Source organism: Podarcis muralis, chromosome 2, assembly GCF_964188315.1.
Source record: "Podarcis muralis chromosome 2, rPodMur119.hap1.1, whole genome shotgun sequence".
Lineage (NCBI taxonomy): Eukaryota > Metazoa > Chordata > Lepidosauria > Squamata > Lacertidae > Podarcis > Podarcis muralis.
In genome coordinates, this window is record NC_135656.1 from 44,237,687 (window position 1) to 44,260,734 (window position 23,048).

At 44.8% G+C, this 23,048-nt stretch overlaps 1 protein-coding gene across 2 annotated transcripts; it reads left to right on the plus strand.

Moving 5' to 3' along the window:
* Window positions 1–1,190: 1,190 nt before the first annotated feature.
* On the plus strand, window positions 1,191–22,565 carry BEST2 (bestrophin 2). 2 transcript variants are annotated; one of them, XM_028717377.2, is made up of 10 exons: window positions 1,191–8,263; window positions 13,577–13,758; window positions 14,888–14,982; window positions 16,007–16,240; window positions 16,977–17,131; window positions 18,701–18,778; window positions 19,655–19,807; window positions 20,118–20,198; window positions 20,921–21,075; window positions 21,461–22,565. In XM_028717377.2, the coding sequence occupies exons 2-10, from the start codon at window positions 13,607–13,609 to the stop codon at window positions 22,071–22,073; spliced, it is 1,716 nt and encodes a 571-aa protein (XP_028573210.2). In that variant the 5' UTR covers window positions 1,191–8,263; window positions 13,577–13,606; the 3' UTR covers window positions 22,074–22,565. The 2 variants fall into 2 exon arrangements, with proteins under 2 accessions (XP_028573210.2, XP_077780533.1); XM_077924407.1 differs by lacking the exon at window positions 1,191–8,263 and having other exon boundaries at window positions 13,560–13,758.
* The last annotated feature ends 483 nt before the right edge of the window (window positions 22,566–23,048 follow it).

Consider the following 23,048-nt stretch of genomic DNA (forward strand, 5'->3'; position numbering starts at 1 on the left):
ACAGCAGGATCTGAAACTTTATAAAAGTGGACTTAGAAGTATTCCTTTATGACACATTGAAGAATGTACAAATTTGTGTGGGTCCCAAAGTGTAGAAAAAAGTATTTCTGGAATGGGAGACTAAGGAAGTGAATTCCTTTGGAACTGCTTTTATCTTCTTGCTCTCTTGCATAAGTAAAAGCAGCTGTTCCTATTTTTAATCTGGCAAATGCTAGATAATGATAATATGCATCGGCAGGTGAACAAGGACAATTTTTTTAAAGGGTTGTTTTTAAACCTCAAAGCCCAGGGGGTAAGCCTCCCTCCCTCACTCCCTTCTTGGGTAACCACAATGTTTGGCAGCGGCTGCAGATTCATTTCTTTCCCCCTTCAGTACTGCGTGCCAGCTTAGCCCTGTTCCTTCCCCACCCTCTCCCGGAACTGGCTGCCATTAGTATGTGAACTACATTATGAAACATAGCGTCTTGTAGGTGTGTGCAACGGCTTTATATGTGTGTTGTTCAGCTCAGACAGATGCCCGGGGTGGTGGTGGCAGCAGCAGCAGCATTACGTAAGCTGCTCCTTTGGTCCTGTCTAGAACTCGGCGTCTGCCCCAGCAAGAGGTTGGGGAGCTCATTAGCACCAACTGCTTAGCCAAGCGACCCAAAACATCCCAGCATGGCCACAGCTGTACTCTGAGAGGGGAAATGCTGCCTTCCATCAAGCAAAAACACTACAGATTTGTCAATGACCACACTGCAGTGTGTGTGTGTGTGTGTGTGTGTGTGTGTGTGTGTGTGTGTGTCTGTCTGTCTGTCTCTGTCTCTGTGTGTATGGCTTAGGTGAACAAACATGTTGACTCCTAAACCTGAGGCTCAACATTCTTGAGCATCTTCATAATTGGAGTCAACTGTGGTTTTAATTGTTAAATAAGATGGTTATATATGTTATGTAACTATACTGATAGCCAAAACAAAAAAAATTCCTTCCAGTAGCACCTTAAAGACCAACTAAGTTAGTTCTAGGTATGAGCTTTCGTGTGCATGCACACTTCTTCAGATACACTGAAACAGAAGTTGCCAGATCCTTCTATATAGTGAGAAGGTGGGGAGGGGTATTACTCAGAGGGGGGTGGGAATGGGTGATTGGCAGACCAACACGGCTACCCATCTGTAACTATACTGATAGCATCATTCAAACTTTCCCCACTACCACTGTGGGAAAATGAGTGACTTTCCCATTATTTATTGTTAATTTCCTTCATCCTTCCCCCACCCAAAAATATGCAGAACAATACAACCCACAAAAAAATTAGAGCTGTTTCTTTTCCATAAAAAGCCAGGGTTGAATTGTGAAGACCTCCGTTTTGGATTCCTGCTTGGGCATGTGGTGTTGGGCAAATCACTGTATCTCTGCCAAACCTCCCTCAGAATGTTTGTTCTGACGATGAAATGGGAATAATTCCATCTTCTAAGATTTTTGGAAGTAGTCTAGGATTACATGTGTGATGATAAATGTATAATATAGTCAGTAGCTCCTGTCCCTCATGTTGTCTTTCTTCAAACAAAATTTGATTTTGGATATACCAAGTGATGTGTCCCACATCTTGTAAAAACAGCAGGTGAGGATCTTTAACTTCCATCTGCAGAAATTTTAAGCAGGCAGGTCTTGAAGCCTTGTCTCAAAATAATATGCAAAGATGTAAGATTTTATCAGAATAATTGGCCTGAGTTCATTATTTGGGGACTCCTTTATTACTTTTCTCTGAAACATGTTTTCTGGTCGTTTGGCATGGTAGCCTTTCAAACATGGAAGCCTGTTGCCCTCCTGTTACTGAAACCTCAATTCCTGTCGGCCCCAGCCAGGCCAGGTCAGGGATGGTGGGAGTTCTAGTCCAGCAACAGCTGGAGGCCATCAAGGTTCTTCCCACAGTTGCTTTAAAATTTAATCAGTGACAAATATATGGTAAGTACAGACCACAAGTCTTGAAGGAATTCTGCTGAGGACACTTAAAAGTGGTGTAACTCCCAGCAGTCATGACTGGAATTTTGAACATGAAATGCACATGGCAGCTTTCTTAGAATTTATAGTTGGGGTATTTTGTTAAACACAGAAAGAAAAGCAAATTTTATGCATAGGCACCAGTCAGCCATCCTATTCTGCTACCTAGAACCCTGGTTGAAGTTAGTGCCAAGTGATACATTGAAGGCAATTATTGAGCTGGTGCAGGTTCATTGGGGTGTAAGTAACCTTGTCTTAAACTGTTCCTAACTTTAAACTTTAAACTTTATAGTGGTACCTTGGTTTATGAACTTAATCCGTTCCTGAAGTCCGTTCTTAAACCAAATTCGTTCTTAAACCCATGCGTGCTTTCCCTCATGAGGCCTCCTGCCGCCGGTGCCCTTCCACCATTCGGATTCCATTCTTAGACCAAGGTAAAGTTCACACTAGTTCTAGTTTTGCGGAGTTCGTAAACTGAATCATTCGTAAACAGGACTGTTCTTAAACCGAGGTACCACTGTACAAATGGGTGGCCATTGTAGCTGATGCAGAATTGCTGCTAGGCCCCAGAAGTAATTCAGCAACTGGGATTTTGCACATGCTGAAGTATGTACAGTATATGTATATAATTTACCTAAACTACTAAAAAGCACTAGTGACTGTTGTTGCCTGCAATTCCACTGATAATACTGAGTCAGGGAGTACTCCAATATGCATCTGATTCTTCAGCCCTCTCTAAAAGAGGTTGCAAACCTCCATCCAAAGAAGCAATCTTCCCAAGCAACTTTACTTTGGTCATACCAGGATTAAGTTTCCACCTGTTTCCTCTCATTCATCCTGGAACTGTTCCCAGGTATATGCTCATCGTTTCCACTGCATCCCTGGAATTAATTGATGGAAACAAGCAGTAGAGCTTTGTGGTCTGCATTCAGTGACACCTTTGTCCAAAGCTCCAAATAATTTCACCCAACAGTTTACTTTAAATCAGAAGTGACAAACCTGTGGCTCTCCAAATGTTGTTGGACTCCAACTTGCATCGGCTGAAGCCAGTGGTCAACAGCCAGCAACAGGTGGATGGCCTCAGGTTAGCCTCTGATGTAAAAAGTTTGAAAGTACGGGACACAGGCTGGTAGCTTGGGGCAGTTTGGGGTAAAGCAATAGTTCTAATATAAAATGCAAAGCAAGAAGCAATTATAGATAGTAACAAAGTGTAGAAAAAACACCACAATATATCAAAGGCAGGCTAAAATCAATCACTAGTTCATTAATCTACCAAAGGGAGTGAAAAATATTTGAACAGGAGAGGAGAGTAAGTTATTTCATTTGTGTTCAGTAGAAAAAAATGGTTTGTAATATCCTGTGTCTGTGTTAAAGTTTCATATTCTAAACCTATTTGTCTTGGACCCTGAAACCATGCTATAATTGAATAGGCAATGCATTCTTTATCCAGATGTACACTCTGCTAATATGGACGTGTCATTGAGAGTATCAGAACTGGGCTTCAACAATGGTCCTTCCAGCACAGAAATCTGTATTGGGCTGCCATCTGGATAATGCAGATTCAGTAACTGAACAGACAGCACCACAACACATAAGCACACACACCCATAGGCATTTCCACACACATAATTGTACATATGTTCACACAAACACACACTGTTGATAGGTTGTGATGTTGCCTAGTTTCAGGCCCATCAAGGACAAGTCACGTGAGGATTCAAATAGATCTGGTGATGACAGAAGAGAGCATCTTATTGTGAAATGGAAAACCTTGGCACTTAACCTGAGATTGACTCCAAGCAATGTTTTGCTGCAGGAGGAGAGTGGGCTAACAAGCTAGAACAGGCAGCCCAAAGCCAAAACTGCTGACTTAGATGGCAAACTTTGGTTGAGAAAAAAATCAGTGGTAGAGCACCTGCCTTGAATGCAGAAGATGCCTGGGACCTCCACATAGGACTGGGAGAGAACCACGTTTGAAACCCTGGACAGCTACCACCAGTATGTGTAGATGATACTGAGCTGGGTGGACCAATGGTCTGACTCAGGATAAAGCAGTTTCCTATGTTGCCATCATTTATGTAGTACACTGGCTGAACTCTAACCCCAAAGTTTACACAGATCAAGGTATAGAAGCTTAGTAATGGATGATGTCAAGCAAAATCTTATCTTGTCCTAGTGGTTGTAACTGCAGGTGCTGTGTAAAAACCCACCCACTACTTTCTACTTCCATTCACTCACTCTGTATTATTCTTGATATGACTTCTGACTTGCCAGGAAAAGCCTGTACAGTTGAGTGCCTAGCAGAACTAAGCCAGGGCTGGGCAGAAGGCAGATTTCGGCAAGTCTCTCTGACTCTCAATTGTCTAACAATAGCAACCATTAAAAAGCTGTTGTGCTTCAAATTAGGTTTCCTGTAAGAATGGGGGAACATCAGGAGTGGATTTTTGTTTGAAGGCACTTTGAGCTTGATTCCAGTACTGATCACAAAGTATTGTTTGCACTTGCCTCTGAGTGCCCCTCCATATTACCTGTTTATTGAATATTTATCCCAATTTGCTTGTGCAAGCTGACACAGGTGAAACCGCATCCTAGCTTTACCAAGTGTTCCTTCTGATTTGTTTGTCAGGAGGCACAGTTATACGATAATGAGCATTTGTCTTGCATTCATTCTGATTTGCTTATGGAGTGTTTATACATCTTCCTTCAAGTCATTTGTTCATCCCACACTTTCCAGTGCATTTTCTTGTCAATTTTACAAAACTTAATAAGTTATATTCCTTTTTAAAGTTGATATGTTGCGCTAAGGCAACAGAGTCCTTTATCCCACTAACCACATAAATCTAAAGTTGCAGCATGGCTATGAATCATTCCCATGAAAAAGTGACAGTCTGGAAGCACCCAGATTGGTGGGCTTCAGGGTCCCTGGAGAAACCAGTAGATTCTGCAAGCTTGAAGTCTGCCCACCCCTTGTGTAACCCACCAAGACTTGGGCTGTGTACACACTCATGTTTACTCTGCATCCAGTGTGCTCCTACCATTGGTTTGCGAAGCATTGTACACACATTAGTCACAATCCGTATCTATCCTTTATCTATCATGATGTTACTTAGGAAACAGTGCATTTTGATGTATCTCCCTGCAAACCAGCTTTTATCTCAATTCAGAAAAGAGGGGGACCTAGCTGCATTTTAAGCCAGTAACATGAACATGTCCTAAACAACATAAGTGGATTTTACCCTTGTCCTTCTCTCCTAATTTTCTTTGTAATTCTTGCCAGATAGTTCTCCTTTTCTTGGTTCTCTCCTAGCACGGTTCTTTCTTACTGTGGGTTAGGAATACATGCAATGGACTCGCTATAAGCATCTTTAGAATCTTGCATGCATTTTTTTAAGGTCAAATCCTAGTGCCCAGCCTCAAAAATGAAAGGTTGTCATGCTGGCTTGATCACTTAAAAGAGTACTTATCTGGAGTTTGCATCCACTTAGCAGCTAGGGTTGGGCTCTAGCAGGTATCTGCCCAATTTATAGTACACCCAGCTTAAGCAGCATAGGTTCTCACAGCAGACGGAAAGCAGGAGTCGCTGCATGCAGAGGTATCTCTGGGAGTTTCTGCAAGGTTTGGAATGGACTCTGGGGTTTGCATTGGGTTCGAGGGGGCTGCAGGGTAGTAGGAAGGGTCTGGGCTGCTGCTTACTGTTGCCTAGATAGATATGGATGCTGAATTGTGGCACTTAAGTGGTAGGTCTTGATCAAATAGGAGGTGCAGCTGGGAGTGTCACAATCATGTCTAGAAAGTAATGGACTGACGGTGAGATGCAAGGAGAAGAGAATTCACTTTAGATTGCTGCAAATGCAAGCTCTAACTCACCTGTAGGGGAATTTTGCACCCTCCTGACCAAGCCAACCACTCCCTCTAAGCCTCAGTTCCTTGTTTTCAAAACGGGAATAACAGTGATTTATCACTAACGGTAGAGGAGAATAAATAAGGATTTCAGATACTATGAATTACACTTCCCTATAGGCCAGTGGAAACTTATATGGTGTTCTGCAGGTGTTGTAGACTCCAAATCCCAGTAGTCAGGGATTATGAAAGTGAACAACTTCTGGAGGCACCATGTTAACTACCCTTCGTTAGTCCCTAGAATCCCAGGGAAAGGCTTGCTGTGATCCTCCTCCTCAGCCTGGTGTGCAGTGGCCTTCTGCCCTCTTGCCAACAGAGAACTCAGGCAACAGGGAGCCACGTCCAAAGTGTGGCATCATGTAGGCAGCCCTGCTTTTCTTGCTTTGTCCCTCTTTCCAGGCTCTCGCCCATGGCATCTTGCTTCTCAAAGGGGCTATTTGTGGGCAGCATGGGTGGGTGCCAGCTCCTTATACAAGTATGTGGTGTGTTTGTCATCAGTACGAGCTGGGTAGAAATACAATTTAATATGGTGGATTGATTACCACCAAGGAGCGTGGTTGGTTGCAGCTCTGTATCCAGCAGCTGGTCAGGGAGAAGGCGGAAATTGTGGTTTCCTCGATCATCCCTTTCTAATCACAAGGTATGCACACCCTCCATTTTAGAGCTGAGAAAAGAACTCAGCCTTTCATGTGTGTAGACCCTGGCAGTTCCTCAGTTTGAGACGGGTGGGGGAAAGAAAAGTTATCCTTCCCTTTTTCTTACTCTTACTCTTTCTCTCTCTCTCTCTCTCCCCTCTCAACTAGTTTCTTCTGCATCAAGGCTGTTTGCTTGGTTCATCCCTGTTCCAGAAGGCAAACCCTGTGGGTGTTGACTTGTCAAACACTGGAAGAGAACTAGGCCCAGTGAGGAGAGTGGTTCCATCAGGTTTCCAGAGAAGAAGGGCTGTTTTGTTTGTTTTTTAGTATGTGTGTTTTTAAGGATTTGGATTCAGCACAGGATTTCTTGAAGAGGTGCAAGAGCTAGCAAAGTAAGCTGCACAGAAGGGAGCAGGTCCTGAATATCACAAATTCATGTACCAAACTCATAATTAGGCTGCAGTTCCCAAGCCAAGCCTTGAAGGCACGCATTAGTTTTGGATATTTGGTATGGTGTGCATTTAAAAATTGTAACCTGCATTGAGCCCTTGGGGTGGGTAGGCTAGAAAAACAAATGATGACTCATCAGACTCCTGACTCCTGTCCTGACAAGGAGCCCCCACTTTCTGTACATGAGCTCTTATCTTTAGGTTCCTTTGGCCAAACTTGGCCCTCCAGATGTTTTGGGACTACAACTCCCATCATCCCTAGCTAACAGGACCAGTGGTCAGAGATGATGGGAAATGTAGTCCCAAAACGTCTGGAGGGACAAGTTTGGCCATTCCTGGTTACAGCATTGTGTTTGGTTTGTTTCTGTGCTCAGTGGTAAGTGCTGGTCATTGGATCAGGGAATTTAAAGCATCACCTGCTTGAATTTGTTTAACCAGTGAGATCCTCAGCAGAGACGCTGCACCATGTCCTGCCACCATCCGGGGGGGGGGGGCAGGTTGGATGGGTGGATAACATAGGGCAAGGCCTTTTGGGGAGGCCTTAGCGCAGCACCCAGGCTTTAGAGCTCCCTCCTCCAGGACATCCCTCTCATTTTTGTGTAGGACACTTTCTGCCCACCTCTCTACAAATTCCCTACTGAAATAAACCCTTTTTCTTCTCACAAGCTTGAGTGATGCTCCAATGCTCTTGCTAATGCTGCAATGCCTATATACATGCTTATATGGGAATGGGGTAAATTTCATTTAACTCATTTAGACTCATTTCTGAGCAGGCACATGCAGGGTTATGCTGCAAGGGCTTCCAAACCTTCCCTTTTTGTTTCCCAACCTTTCACATTTTACCGTTCATCTGCACTTCTTCTGCTTCTACATTATTTCAATCACTTTCCCGGACTGTTCTATCTCAGGTCCTTTGAGTTGCCATGCTGCATGTTAAATTTACTTCCTTTCCCCTGACAATTAGGAGGGAATGCAACTGCAAGCGCACCCTTCAGCCAGCCCAGCCTCTCACCCCTCCCATCTCACCCCTCCCTCCAGCTTCTGATGCCAAGCAATCAAAGAAGAGTCTACCTTTAGGAGAGATGTAAAAGGTCAGCACAGAGGCACTTAGGTATTTAGAAACCTGTGGGAGCTGTCAGAGCAGCCTTCTCGTCTCTTCTCTTCACCTTGCCTAAGAGCTGCTTCCCAGGTGGAATTTGGGGATAATTGCTAAGGGAGTCTGTGCTCTTTGGATTGCTTCTCCCCTGCAATTGCCCTCACTGAGGGCGAAGCCAAATCAGCTGATAACCTTTTGCACAGGTTAGTGTTAAAACCAGTTAAATTGTGCCCTGTTCCTGCATCCACTTTCCGTTCTGCTTGTGAAATTATGGTTTCATGGATGTTGCAAAACTGTGTCTTCTTTAACTATTCTTTCCTATGAAAATAGACAATCAGAAATGTTTTGCTTATAGTGAGATCTGCTTTGTGGTGTAGTTTGCCTGCATGAAGGTCTGGAAAAGAGAAGTGGAACTTGCTTTCTCCTTCTTAAAGACTAGTATGTGATCAAGGTGACAGAAAACCAGAGGTGTTTTGCCCCAATAAATTGTTTGGAGTTGTAGGCTTTCTATGTCATTGCAGCCCATCAAACAGAAATCTGGTCCGAAATCCTATCTCATCAATGGACTTGCTAGATAACCATGAGTGTCAACCTCTCTCCGCCCTTAGCTGGCTATTCATACAATGAAATATTTATAGCCACCTCTGGGATGTTGTGATGAATGAAATAATAAAAGCCATCCTATAAATGGGCATGCATAATTTAATCAAGACTGTACTGTAATCTTTTATTTTTTTAAAAAAATTATGGAAGTACATAGAATAACTAATTATCAAACTACCCTGGACTGGTAAGGGTGCAAATGATGATTTGCAACCCAATTCTATACAAGAGCAGTGCAATCATGTATTTAAAGTGCAATCCTAAACATGCCTATACAGAAAATCCTTGTTAAATGTATATAGGATTACTGCCTTATAACTTGTTATTTAATAAGTAATTATTTAATCAGTTCTGCGGCATCTTGGAGTCTCCCACATAGCTCCCTGTTGTTCGTGCTAAAACAGACTTAGCGCAGGTACCCCACAGGGCTTTGTTCAGTAAATTGTGTTTCTTTGTGTAACAATATGGGAACATGTATAAACTTTGTCCCAGGTGGACAGACCTTTGTAACAGAAGCTAGGCATTCACAGTTGTAATCCTTTAACAGTTGCTTTTAGTGTTATGTAACAGCAAACTGGTTAATAAACTAAACTTTTTATTTAAAACCTGAATGTGTTGAAACTGGGTGTGGGAATCTGAACTTTTTAAAAGATGGTTACTAGGGTGTATTGAGGGTCGAGGCTCTGCTCCTGGCATTGCGAGGAGACTTTTAGGGAAGCAAAGAGAGACTAATAGTTCCTTAGCAGGAGCATGTCTTAAAAAAAATTAATGACTTCCCACAATTGTGGGTCTTTTTTTAAAGCTATGTATGTGTGATTAGACTAAATGTGACCCACCTGGAGAAGGAACTGGCAAACCACTCCAGTATTTTGCCAAGAAAACTCCATGGACATAAAAAAGGAGATGCTTTGAGAAGAAAGTGAGAGTTTCCAAGGCATGCTCTGGTTCATGGGGTCACAACTAAACAACAATGTGTGATCACTTTTTTAAAAACATGTGCATTGCATATCCATTTGGATCTCCCATTCTCTGATGCTCTGAACAGAACTCTTACCTGCAGCTAGGATGCTGTTTTCACTCTGATTCGAGTCCTAGAATCATCTGGAGTCTCTTCTCCTGAGAAAGTTTTGGGACTCCAACATGATTGCTTGACAAGCAAGCCTGTTGGCTGAAGTGCTACCTCAGTTCCAGCTCTAAGTACTTAAGGGCCATCTCATCTTCTAAAAGTAGTGTTTTGGCTCGAAGACACTTTTCTCCCACACATAGTTATACTGTATTCTCCTTCACACACCCCTCCTTATTTTTCTTCTTCTTCCCCCTGGTAGTTGCTCTGCTTGCACGGAAAGTCAAACAAAATATTTGGGCATTTGTTGTCAGCCGAACCTCTGTCAGTGGTCACAGCCAGCCTTAGATCTTGGAAGGGGGGGGGGAGGGGTTCCCAGCTTTACTCATTAATGAAAGAGCTCATTTAGATAGCCTGGGAAGTGGGTCTCTTTCAAAGGCCTTGCCTAGCATTGTTAAGCCAGGAGAGTTTGATTGCAGTTTGCACAGCGGGGGATTTGATTTCTCAATTTACCTTGGAAAAATAAGCAGCAGCAAAGAATCTCTCAATGGAATGCACCAGATTAAAAATTGTTACTAGGCCATGCCTGGTGAGGATATGCCACTAACTGGATTACGGTGTGGGTGGGTGTTTGGGAATGATTGGCCTCCATCAAAGTACATTTTGGCAAGCCCTTCATGGTCGAGTGGACTGTTGTGCAATCTCCAAGGAGTGACTAGTTTCCCCAGGAAATAAAGCAAAGAGGCAATGCCTCTAATCTAAAGTTGCCCACCACCCCAGTCTCCAAGCAGTGCAACATTCCAGGCACTTACCCAGAGTTCAGTTTCCTTGGAATGAGGGATAGCAGAGACTTTGGTGTCTTTATGCTATATGGTTTATTTACTCATATATACAACCTGAGCCTATGCTGGAGGAGCTCATAGCATTCATACCCCAAGAGGGTCATGCTTTTCCCATAGCCACAGCCTTGGATCCCAGCAGAAATCAGGCATGGCTCTGTCTCTCAGCTGCCCAGCCTGCTTCCTCCTTCTAGCTCACACACACAACTCTGACTTTTGTCTGTCCAACTAACAGACAGTTAAGGGAGGGGGCCTCACCCATCTTCTATCTGGCACAGAGCCATTTCCTTTGCTGCCTTTAGGATCTATTAAAAAGGTAAAGGTACCCCTGATCATTAGGTCCAGTCGCAGATGACTCTGGGGTTGCGTGCTCATCTCGCTCTATAGGCCGAGGGAGCCGGCATTTGTCCGCAGACAGCTTCCGGGTCATGTGGCCAGCATGACTAAGCCGGTTCTGGCGAACCGGAGCAGCGCACGGAAACACAGTTTACCTTCCTGCCAGAGCGGTACCTATTTATCTACTTGCACTTTGACATGCTTTTGAACTGCTAGGTTGGCAGGAGCAGGGACCGAGCAACGGGAGCTCACCCCGTTGCGGGGATTCGAACATCCAACCTTCTGATCGGCAAGTCCTAGGCTCTGTGGTTTAGACCACAGCGCCACCTGTGTCCCTTTAGGACCCATTACCAAGGGCCATTACCCATAAACTTGTCCGGCTATTCCAGCATTTAGATCCTTGTTGGATTCAAGAATTAGAAGGGATTCAGGCATACAGACTACCCCCCCCCCCAAAAAAAGAACATGTCACAACAATAACATTCTTCTGAAGTCTCAGTTGCCATTCAAAATGGGTTGGTAGTTAGGAACATATGAAGTTTCCTTATACAGTGGTACCTCGGGTTACATATGCTTCAGGTTACATGCACTTCAGGTTACAGACTCCGCTAACCCAGAAATAGTGCTTCAGGTTAAGAACTTTGCTTCAGGATGAGAACAGAAATCATGCTCTGGTGGCACGGCAGCAGCAGCAGGAGGCCCCATTAGCTAAAGTGGTGCTTCAGGTTAAGAACAGTTTCAGGTTAAGAACGGACCTCCAGAACGAATTAAATACTTAACCCGAGGTACCACTGTACTGAGTCAAATCCATTGACCCATCTAGCTTAATAGTGTCTACACTACTGACTGGGGAATGACTCCCCAGTGTTTCCAACCAGCAGTCTTTCCCAGCCTTACATGAGGATACCCGGGATTGAATTTGGGATCTTCCACACATGCTCTGTCACTGAACAACAGCCCTTCCTTTATATATGTGGAAACCACAGCAAACGCCTTTGAGAGATACTATGACTCAAAGCTTTTGCATAAGATTTGCTTGACTGCAGCTTATTTTATGAAATGTAACTGTTATTGGCAAAAACTCATACTACAGTAAGCCAGGCAAGATACTTAAATCAATTTAGAGGATTTCTTAGAAGCATGCTGACCCACTACCAGCTAGCTGCACACTTGATCCCTCTGATCTGAAGCAGTAGCTGAAAAATTGGCAGGGTCCCCACAGTCAAAACAAGGGTCTAGTATGGAAGACTCCACAGTTATACACTTTTTGTGTGTATAGCTGTACTGCTTTCCGTTCATTCAGCCGAGTCCTAATCATACAACCAGGACGGTGGGAAACTTTTCATCAAACACTCCTAAAGTTTCAGTATTCTCAAAGTCCCACAACAAGTGAAAGTAGCTTTGTTTATCCATAAGAAATAAATTAAAAATCTATGTTAGGGTAATAGTTTTCTTAGGCGAACCAAAATGTCACAGAACATTGTGCAAACTTTAACATTTAGCCAGAGAACTCATAGGCTGGCCAATATGTTGTGGCATATCAGTTGGCTTAATGAAAATATAGCCCTAATATGGATCTTGGGACATTCAATATAATAATGTTTAATATAATAACTTACTTTGTAACTTGGTAATCTGCTCTTTGAAGGGAACGTTTAGTGTTGTAACAACGCATTACAGCAATTACAGTTATATTTCGACTGTGAAAGTTCTCAAACTCTAAAACGGAGGTCATTCCAGTATTTACACTGTTGTGCAGGAGGGCTGGAATAATACAAAACGTTTGAGAGTCAGTTGATAGCAGGCATAGGCAAACTCGGCCCTCCAGATGTTTTGGGGCTACAACTCCCATCATCCCTAGCTAACAGGACCAGTGGTCAGGGGTGGTGGGAACTGTAGTTACAAAACATCTGGAGTGCCGAGTTTGCCTATGCCTGGTTTAGAGGCTAGGTATGCTACATGCAGTATGTTTTTGTTTTGTTTTTTGCAAATTTGGACGCAGCACCTGGCCCCTACCACTGTCACCGAACCATGGAATAGAAGCTTTCTACGCACACGCATGTGGACACAGAGAGAGAGAGAGAGAGAGAGAGAGAGAGAATCCACAGTAGTGCTGTCAAGGCAGCACTTTGAGGTGGATGTCTAGAGCTTCACGCAGCAGAGTGAAGGGGAGCTCCCCCTGCCCTAGTGCAGCACGTCCAGTTTACCACGTTTTGAAGTAAATCAAATCATCTAAAAGCCCCATGCACACACACAAGAACATTAAGTCCAAAGTCTAAGATTACCTAACTGCACCACTACCATTTGTGAAGAACATACAAGATTGATGACCCCCTTATCTATGGGAAGGAGTGCTGGATGAAGAGGGAGTTCATGCATGCTCTCACTCCTGGGGTTGTTGAAGCACCCATAAGCTTTCTACAAGGCAAGCTGTGAGGCTACATATGTACACTGCATTTAAAGCACATGACATCCCCCCAAGAATCCTGGGAACTGTAGCTTATCACCCACAGAGCTACAATTCCTCGCACCCTTATCAAACTACGGTTCCCAGGATTCTTTGGTGGGGGGTGTATTGCTTTAAATATATGGTGTGTTCACAGCCAGAGATGGTGCTGCTGATGTAGATATTTGAAATGATTGAAACTCTGATTCTGCTCCTCCCCACACTGCAGACCCACTGTGTCTCTCTGCCTGGCTGCACCATGACTGTCACCTACACAGCCCGCGTGGCCAACGCTCGCTTCGGTGGCTTCTACAAACTACTGACCCTCTGGCGTGGAAGCATCTACAAGTTGCTCTACAAGGAGTTCTTGGTCTTCTCTCTTTCGTACCTGGGACTTAGTGTTACATATCGGTAAGTCGGAACATGGAAGAACAGTCTCATATCTACCCTAAATGACCTTTGGTGTGTCAAACTCGCGCCACCAAAATTCAGGGCTCTTCAAATAGTTGCCACTTGGATCCACTCTCTAGAAATACACTAATTTCCCAAGAGAAGGCATAGTTTTCCCTTAGTGGTGTCTTTAAATTAGAAACCTCATATAAGAATTGTTTGTTCAGGAGCATGCCTTTATTTGGCGGGATGGAGGACAGTGTTTGGCATTTTGATTGGCAACCTGTTTTGGTGGTTTTTTTTTTAATTTTGCACAGCCCTTGTAACAAACTTGGTCTAACCAGCCATAGTTGAAACTTAACACACTGGAGTGGGATGGGCAGGACATATATAAATATTGCATTGCCCAGCCTCACCCCCTTTCACAACTGTAATTATGCAGTAGAACCCACTCTTTCTGGGTTCTGCTGGCTGCACGCTTCCTCCTCTCCAAGTTCAAATTGCACTTCTCCACTTCTCAACCCCAGATCAGGGTGACTGATTTGCTACTTATCAAACCCTTGCTTAGTTTTGGGCACTTTGCTATCCTGCTGACGACTAGAGAGGACCTCCTGTGAGCAGCAGATCTGGAGTGGCATCAATTCAGCTCGCAGTTTGGGCAGTCACCTTATCAAACACACCACTCACTTATAGCAGACGTGTGTGTGTGTGTGTGTGTGTGTGTGTGTGTGTGTGAAATACAACCACCCCTTTATGTGAGTCAGCCTAGCTCTTTGCATTTATTATGTATGATACAGAAGTCCTCAGCTCCCAGCAGTTGTGTGATTCTAGCACTCGAGTGCAGTCTTCGCCAACCCGGTTGTACCCATATATCTGAGACCAGCTGGAGCTGATGGAAGTTGCAGACTCCAAATGTTTTGGAGACAACTAGGTTGGCGAAGGCTGCTCTGATGTATAAAGTTGCCGCAGGATTTATGTCCTGTCCAATCATAACGTTTTTTAAAACAGCCCTCACTTGGCCTTCAGAATGCATTTAGATTCTCACCCTTACAAGAGTGCAAGCAGGTGGCTCTCAGCAAACGTGCTGCCAACCCCCTTGGGAAATATGCATCCTTCTTAATCCTTCTCTCATTCTTATTCCCACCTCTAGCTTCGTCTTAAGTGAGACTCAGAAAAGGGACTTCGAAAAGGTGGTGATTTACTGTGACAACTATGCCAATCTCATCCCTGTCTCCTTTGTCCTGGGTGAGATGCTTGAACGCCAGCTCCTTTCCTAAAGGAGCACATGCTCTTTCCTTATCCATGTGCCCATCCCAACGCTGGCTTCCAGGGCACAACCTTCATCCATGCCTAATCCAATTTACTGCTTGCCCTTTGCGTACTCCAAGGGTGTCAGACTACAATACAGGCTCATCTTTTAAGCATTAGAAATGCTTCTGGTTTAGACTTGGGTGTGATAGGATTCCCTCCCCCCCCCCCCAGTCTATCAAAGCAAGAGTATGGTGATAATAGGGTATTATGGACTTTAATTACTTCATCTGGAAACTGGGTACAGTATGGGTGATTTGTGCATGTTATACTCAGCAGCTAACTTCCACAATTAGGCCTGGTGGAGATCAGAGCTCTCTGGAAGCCAGGAAGAGCTGCCCAGGACACTCCATGTCCTTGATCCTGAACATATTGGCAATGAGAGAAAGGAACTCTGCACGTGCTCAGAGTAATGTCATGTGTATTGGCAGCAAGCAAACTCCCTTCTCTGAGCAGTAGTCCTTATATGTAGCCGAAATGGCACCACCCATACACAGAAAAGGGGAGGTATCAAGCAGGCATGCTGAAGTATAGAAAGAAAATCTCAGAGGAGGGGACATCCCAAAATGGCCCAGTGAAGATTGAGCATGCCCAGTGGGTATTGAATGCTGAGGGGGATCTAAAAACAGCACAGTGGGCATGGAATGCTGTCTGCCTGTTGTGGGGTATTTTTTTGGGTGGGGATATAAGAAAATCAGTGGGGAGAATAGAATGGAGGGACTGGAAAGCTGAACAGAGGCATTCCATACTGCAATGTTTTGTGGCCAGTTTCTCTTGCATTTACTGTTTAATGTTACCAGAACCGAGCTCTGTCTTTCATAATGTGTGGGCAGGGGGAGTCCTCAATCCTGGTTCAAGTGAAGCATTCCTGTTTTATCTCAGAGTGAGGCTGCCTGACTTAGCAGCATGTCAGGGGTTAGAATTCTAATGCAATCCCTCCCCATCTCCTGGGTTCATTTAGGGTTCTATGTGACACTGGTGGTGAACCGCTGGTGGAGTCAGTACACCTGCATGCCTATGCCAGACCGCCTGATGTGTGCCATCTCTGGGAACGTGCACGGCACTGACGAGAAGGGGCGCCTTTACCGGCGAACTCTCATGCGGTACTGCAGCCTTTCTGCCGTCTTGATTCTTCGCTCAGTCAGCATCGCTGTGTTCAAGCGTTTCCCCACCATAGACCATGTGGTGGAGGCAGGTGAGTGCAGAAGGGAGACCTTCCTTCCCACTAAGCCAGTGGTTTTCAACCAGTGTGCCGTGGCACCCTGGGGTGCCTTGAATGATGGTCAAGGGTGCTGTGGGTAACACTGGCCTCCCTCCCTCTTTCCTTCCCTCCCTCTTCTGGTGCCCTCTTGCATTTCTGCCTACCAAAGGCTTGAGGGAGGCTGAGGGAACACTCCACAAGAGAAGGTGTTCCAAAAAGGATGAGAGGCTGCCAGCTCTGGAGGCAAGGGGTGACATAACTGGTCTCCTGAGCCCCACAGGGGAGCCGCAGAAAGAATGTAGTTGGTCAAGGGAGCTGTGGACCTAAAAAAAGTTGAAAGCCTCTGCACTAAGCTTATAAAGCTTATAAGGATGAGAGGACTGTGGGAAAGCCTGCAAGAGGTAGGTGTCCCCCTGCCCTTGCCCATTTGTTAGAATGAAATTGGGAAATTTTAAAGTTTTGTTTTTTTTAAGCAATGATAGGCATAACTTTTAATCTAGAATATGTTATTTCGGAATGCCACGATTATGCAGCATATAAAGAGGACTGCCTGTAAACAGAGCATATTGCATTTAGTGTGAGTTTTACTATGTATCTTGTGTCCTTCTTCAAGGCTTCTTCAAAAGCCTATAGCCTTTCAGAGTGCAGTTCTTCAGTATAAGATTGCACTATGGACCTTCTAAATAGAGTATTATGGCATTGGCTGCATAACCTCTATTGCATCTAACAGGGTTCATGACTCGTGAGGAGCGCAAGAAATACGAGAACCTGAACACTTCCTACAACAGATACTGGGTCCCCTGTGTCTGGTTTACCAACTTAGCTGCACAGGCACGCAAAGAAGGCCGCATACGTGATAACTGTGCTCTCAAGTTACTCATGGAGGTGAGGTGGTAAATCCTTGTCCCCCAGACTATAGATGTAATAGTTATTCTGTATTTATACCTTTGACACCTGAGATGTGTGTTTTCAGGGCCCACCCTATTCCTGTGATCATAACATGCTTTAACTGTTTTTAATTTTAGGGTTAAGGGTGCGAGTCAAGGGTGGGTTATAAATTTGATGATGATAATAGGAGCACATCCAGAACAAGATCCTTTAGTGCAAGGTTTCTTTTGTGACCCATGCTTCCTGTTAGCTTACATAAAAATCTTACTCTTCCTGTCAAGCCTGGCTCCTCTAATTGTTTTATTAAAATTTACAAATGGATTTCTATACTGGTGAGCTCAGTCACCTAAAAAAGAAAAAAAATCCAAGAAGTGTTCAAGAGCAAACATTACCAGTTTTAGCTATCATGTTTCGCAACAGTCAAAATGGAGGCTTGCGTTGTGTATGTGGCAATATTGAATCATTTTGTTCTAATGTTTAATACTAGGCAATTGTGCAAGAGTAATATTTACTTGAATTTATAAAACTTATGCAAGATATAGTAGGTGTTGCATATGTGTGTGTATATATTTAAAAGAAGCTTGGTACGTGTACTGTGATTAGTCTCCGAGGTAATCCCTCATATGTACTGGGTGGAGATCTTAAGAACAGCTACCGTTGCTGAATTTGGAATATGCCTTCATCATGTGGCAACTGGAAATAAGCACACACATGTCATTTCTGCTGCCAGGAAAAAAAAGGCTAGGTTGTGTTCAATTAAGGAGCATATGGTTGTTGTGATAGAGGCCACCTATTGAAACAGCATCACTCATGTGACAAACTACGCCCTGCCCCACCCCAAAAATTAATGAGTTTTCTCACCAGGGGTGATTGTGGATATATAATTGGTTATTATTGCCTGAAGGAAAAATCCAGATTGAATAATAATAAAAAAAGGATGGGCTTGCATTTTTATGATGGTGGACATCTTGTGGACCTAGTGAAAAACATGTTCATGAGCAGTACCAATTCTCTTGTGACTGCAGCCTAAATTTCAGTTTATTGGCCTTCGCTCAGCCCATTACCAATTCAAGACACCAGTTCAGCACTTTCACTGCTTCATGTGATTCAGGTGAAAATTAGACTAGAGTTGGGTGTCATCTGCATATCGATGACACCTCACCCATAATCTTCATACGACCTCTCCCAATAGCTTCATACAGATGGTGAAAAGCATGGTATACAAGGTGGAATTCTTGGGGACCTTACAACATAAATGCCATGGGGTCTCCCAGCATCACTTTCTGGAAGTGGCCTTCCGAGCAGGAGTGGAACCACTGGGACATCATATTTCCAGTCCCCAACCCTAATACCATATTCAGAAGGATACCATAGTCAATGGTATCAAAGGTCCAGGAGAAATTAGCAGGGTCGCATTCCTTCTGTTCTTCTCCCAGCATAGATCATCCATCAGGACAACCAAAGCTGTTTCTGAGCTGAAACCAGGTCTGAAGATGGACTGAAAAGTTCTAGTTAGGCAGAAGTTTCAGTGCTTAGCCCTTAGAGATGGCTGTTTTCTTCCTTCAGGAACTGAACCTTTTTCGCGGAAACTGCAGCATGCTCTACCACTATGATTGGATCAGTGTACCACTAGTCTACACTCAGGTGAGTTAAGGACCCAAAGCAGTCAGCAAGCCCAACTACATCCATTTGGGCTCATATGATGAACCACCTGCTTCCAAACGTTGGTAGTTATTTCACCCAAAGGCATGCATAGAGTCAAAAGCACTGAAGCCACTGAACAAGCACATCATTTGTCAGGGAATTTGCATCCCAGCTAAGTTTCACACAGCCCAACATGGCATGTCTAGCCCAGCGGTTAGCCCAGCCCCACCCCAGAAAATTCATCACACCATGGAGCAAGCCTTATATGTAGAGCAGCAACGCACAGATCCTAATGTTATATGAGGACAGCTGAGGTTTGGCTATTCTAAAGCACATTTTGAGGATCTCATGCTAGATTAATCCAGAGCAGCCTCTAGTTGTGTGCTTACAATCACTATTTCAAGGAATGTACTCAGGATCATTAAAACAAAAACAAAACCCCAGTTATCTGGCTTTGGCACACACTAAATAGTCACATTTAGGGTGATTAAAGAGGAATAACATGTTTCTTCTCCTTCAGTATGTTTATATGGGAAGTAGTGGTACTAAGTCACACTAGCAACTGAGTATGGTGTGAAGGATCTTAACTCATTCCTATCTATTCAATAATAAAAAGCTGCTGAAAATTAGAAACTCTACCCTATTTAATACAAACATACATTAGGACAAGGTTGAACCTCTTATATTACTGCTGCTTAGCATCCCTGATTCCACGCACAGAGGATAAATTATTAGGGATTAAATCACAGATGAATTGTTTGGTCCTCAGTAAACAGCCCATAAGACTGAACTAGGGCTAAAAAACAGGGCTCCGAAATTCTGCAACTCACCCCCCTTCAGCCTCTCTACCTGCTTTTTCTTGCTCTGCTCTGACAGGTGGTTACCATTGCTGTGTACAGCTTCTTCGTTTCTTGTCTGATTGGGCGGCAGTTCCTTGACCCAGGCCAGGGCTACAAAGGACATGACCTGGATCTGTGGGTCCCTGTTTTCACCCTGCTGCAATTCTTCTTCTATGTTGGGTGGCTAAAGGTATGGCAGACAGGAGGTAGTTTAAGATGTGTAAGGACAGTCATTATGGGACACCTTCCTACAGATTGGAAAATAAATCAGGGGCAGAGGGATGGTCCATGAATCAGCTGCTGGGTGATTTAACAAGTTGCAGGAAGGAAGGAAGGAAGGAAGGAAGGAAGGAAGGAAGGAAGGAAGGAAGGAAGGAAGGAAGGAAGGAAGTTTAATACTGCACACCTTTGCCATGTCTGTTACCATATTGATGGCAACAAATAAGGAGGCTGGGCACACGTGTGCCCCTCTTTTTACTGTGCCTCTAAATACCTTACAGGTGGCTGAGCAGCTCATCAACCCTTTCGGGGAGGACGATGATGACTTTGAAACCAACCTGCTGATTGACAGGAATTTCCAGGTAACTCTGCCCTCCCCTTTTCTGCTGAATAAAGCAACACTTGTAAAACAGATCAAGGATGCTTCCAGACTTGGGTGACTTAGCAGCACTCGATTATTGCTTTTGTAGTTAACAGTGGGAATTGAATAGCAAATCAGCATTTAGACGCCTAGTACGTGGGCATTCTGCTTTCCTCGTGGATTCAGATGTTGGAACAATATTTTTTATTATTGGTTAAACATTCCCTTGCCCTCACTGAACTCCCAATCATGTGAAGGATTACCTTCCAGTTGGAAATCTAAAACTAGGCCCTAAATGTCAGATTTCCATACTGGTGCTGGAGGAGACTCTTGAGAGTCCCATGGACTGCAAGAAAATCAAACCTATCCATTCTTAAGGAAATCAGCTCTGAGTGCTCACTGGAAGGACAGATCGTGAAGCTGAGGCTCCAATACTTTGGCCACCTCATGAGAAGAGAAGACCCTGATGTTGGGAAAGATGGAGGGCACAAGGAGAAGGGGACGACAGAGGACAAGATGGTTGGATAGTGTTCTTGAAGCTACCAGCATGAGTTTGACAAAACTGTGGGAGGCAGTGGAAGACAGAAGTGCCTGGTGTGCTCTGGTCCATGGGGTCATGAAGAGTCAGACATGACTAAACGACTAACCAACAAGCATGCATACACCTAGGCTAGTATTCACTTACTTTGGTGGTGACTCCTGAAGTCCTCCCTTCCTTTGCAGGTCTCCATGATGGCAGTGGACGAGATGTATGGGGACCTGCCTCTTCTGGAGAAGGATCGGTACTGGGATGCCTCCAACCCCCGCGCCCCATATACTGCAGCCACCGTTTTCCTCTTGCAACAGCCGTCGTTCCAGGGTTCCACTTTTGATATGACGTAAGCCAAACTTCTCATTCTGTGGCAAGGAAAGGGAATGACGGTGGTCCTGGTTGGGGAGAGGGTTGGGGAGAGAAGGAGGGATTCCGTCGGTGGGAGCAGTTTTCAGTCCGTGAAACTGGAGCTTGCTTTCTCCTTTTGGCCATTCCTCCCTGCTAATTTGGGGTAGGTCGAGGGCTCTTCTTCCGGTGCACATGGAGCCCCTGCTGGCTGCACAAACTCAGACCCCCATTTATACTATGCCATAGATATCCCCTCTCATTCCAGAGCACTAGTGAGGTGTCTTGAGGGCAATAGAGAAGATCTCTGCACCACAAAGCAAGCTCTTCTGCAACTTGCAGTGGTGAAGCTACTCCCTTTAACTACTCCCCTCCTCGATTTCCAGCCTAGCCAAGGAAGACATGCAGTTCCAGCCCCTAGAGGACATCGCAGAGGGCTATGAACACAGCCGCCATGTCCCTGCACACCTCTTGAACCGCCTGCTATCCACAGCCCCCACGCCTGGCGGCTTTGGACGTCGGCTGTCTCTGCTGAGGCGCAAGAACAGCTGTGTTTCCGAAGCATCCACTACCTACAGCTGCCTCTGTCAGGATACACAGACCACGGACTGTACCTGTGGGCCTTCTGGGCAGTCTGTGCCCTTCAACAGCATTCACTTCAGCTCTGAGGGGGAGGGAGACCTTGGGCCTGATGGCACTGGCCTGGGCACGGAGACACACAAGGACCTCTCTGAGGATCCTGCAGGCGAGCCCAGTGGCCCAGCTCAGACCTCGCTAGGCCATGACAGTGCTGTGGCCAACCCCCAGGATCCAGTGCCCCTTGTGGACATGTCTGTCCCTGCAGCAACAGATACCGACTCGTCTCAGCCTCTCCTAGACCACGGCTCTTCAGGTGCCCCCTTCTTTCACAGCTCAAACGAGGCCTCCAGCAAGGGTCTTCCGCCAGCCAATTACCCCCACTGGCTGCAGAGCCCTATCGAGGAGGAGAATGTGGCATAAGCGATTACTTCAGCCTCCACAGGGTTGAGTGGAGCCATTACGAAAGGGTGGCCCATGGCACAGTTCAGTCTTAGGCCTCAGGACAGGAAATCAGTAAAGACTGATAGTCCTTGCAGCTGCTAAAGGGAAATTTGAATTGGTGGCCCTTGCTAGACACCTGGTTTTTAATGACACATTGTATTGTGGGGCCACTTCATAAGGAGTCAGGAGGATTCTGTTAATCAGGGCTCTATTTCTGTCCCCCCCGCCCCCCATGTGTTCTTGACTTGCATCTGCAGCCCCTAACTGAACGTGCAGGGGCAATCATGGACACTGAGCTACTCCTGAAGGTACTATTCTGTCCTATATTTACCCAATGCTGCAGCTGGTTATTGCATCTCATTCCTTTCTGTAATCATCAGATGGTGAACATGAAAGGAGGTAATCACTTCTGGGCTTACTACCCAAATGCCTCAGTGTGGATCTACTATGTTTTAAAATTAATGCTTTTATAGTATTTTATTAAATGGTATTTTGTCTAGAGTAATGTTTTGTGGCCTGCCCTTTAAACCTCCAATGTATATGTCCAGTCATACCGAATACTATTAAGAGTTCCATAGGTCTAGAAGTGAATTCCAAGAGGCACAAATTAACTTGCCTGGATCAGACCAATGTTCTAGCTGGCTGATTATATGTATGTTTTGCTGTTACATGTGAACCCAGCATCCTTCCTCAGCCATGCTTTGTTCCACCACTCCACCCAAAATACTCACCCAGCCAACAAACTGTACAAGGCAAGAGGAGATAGGAACTGTATTCCAATAGCTTCTGGAGACTAGATTGGGGAACCCCAGCAGTCACATCCTCCCTGAAGCCCATATAAGGCAAAGGAACCTGACTGAGCAGCTACCTCTTTGCCACGGCTTGCACACGTGGGAGCATCAGGGAGAAAAAGGGATAACGGGGAATGGAAATTAAAACCTCCCTGAAATTTCC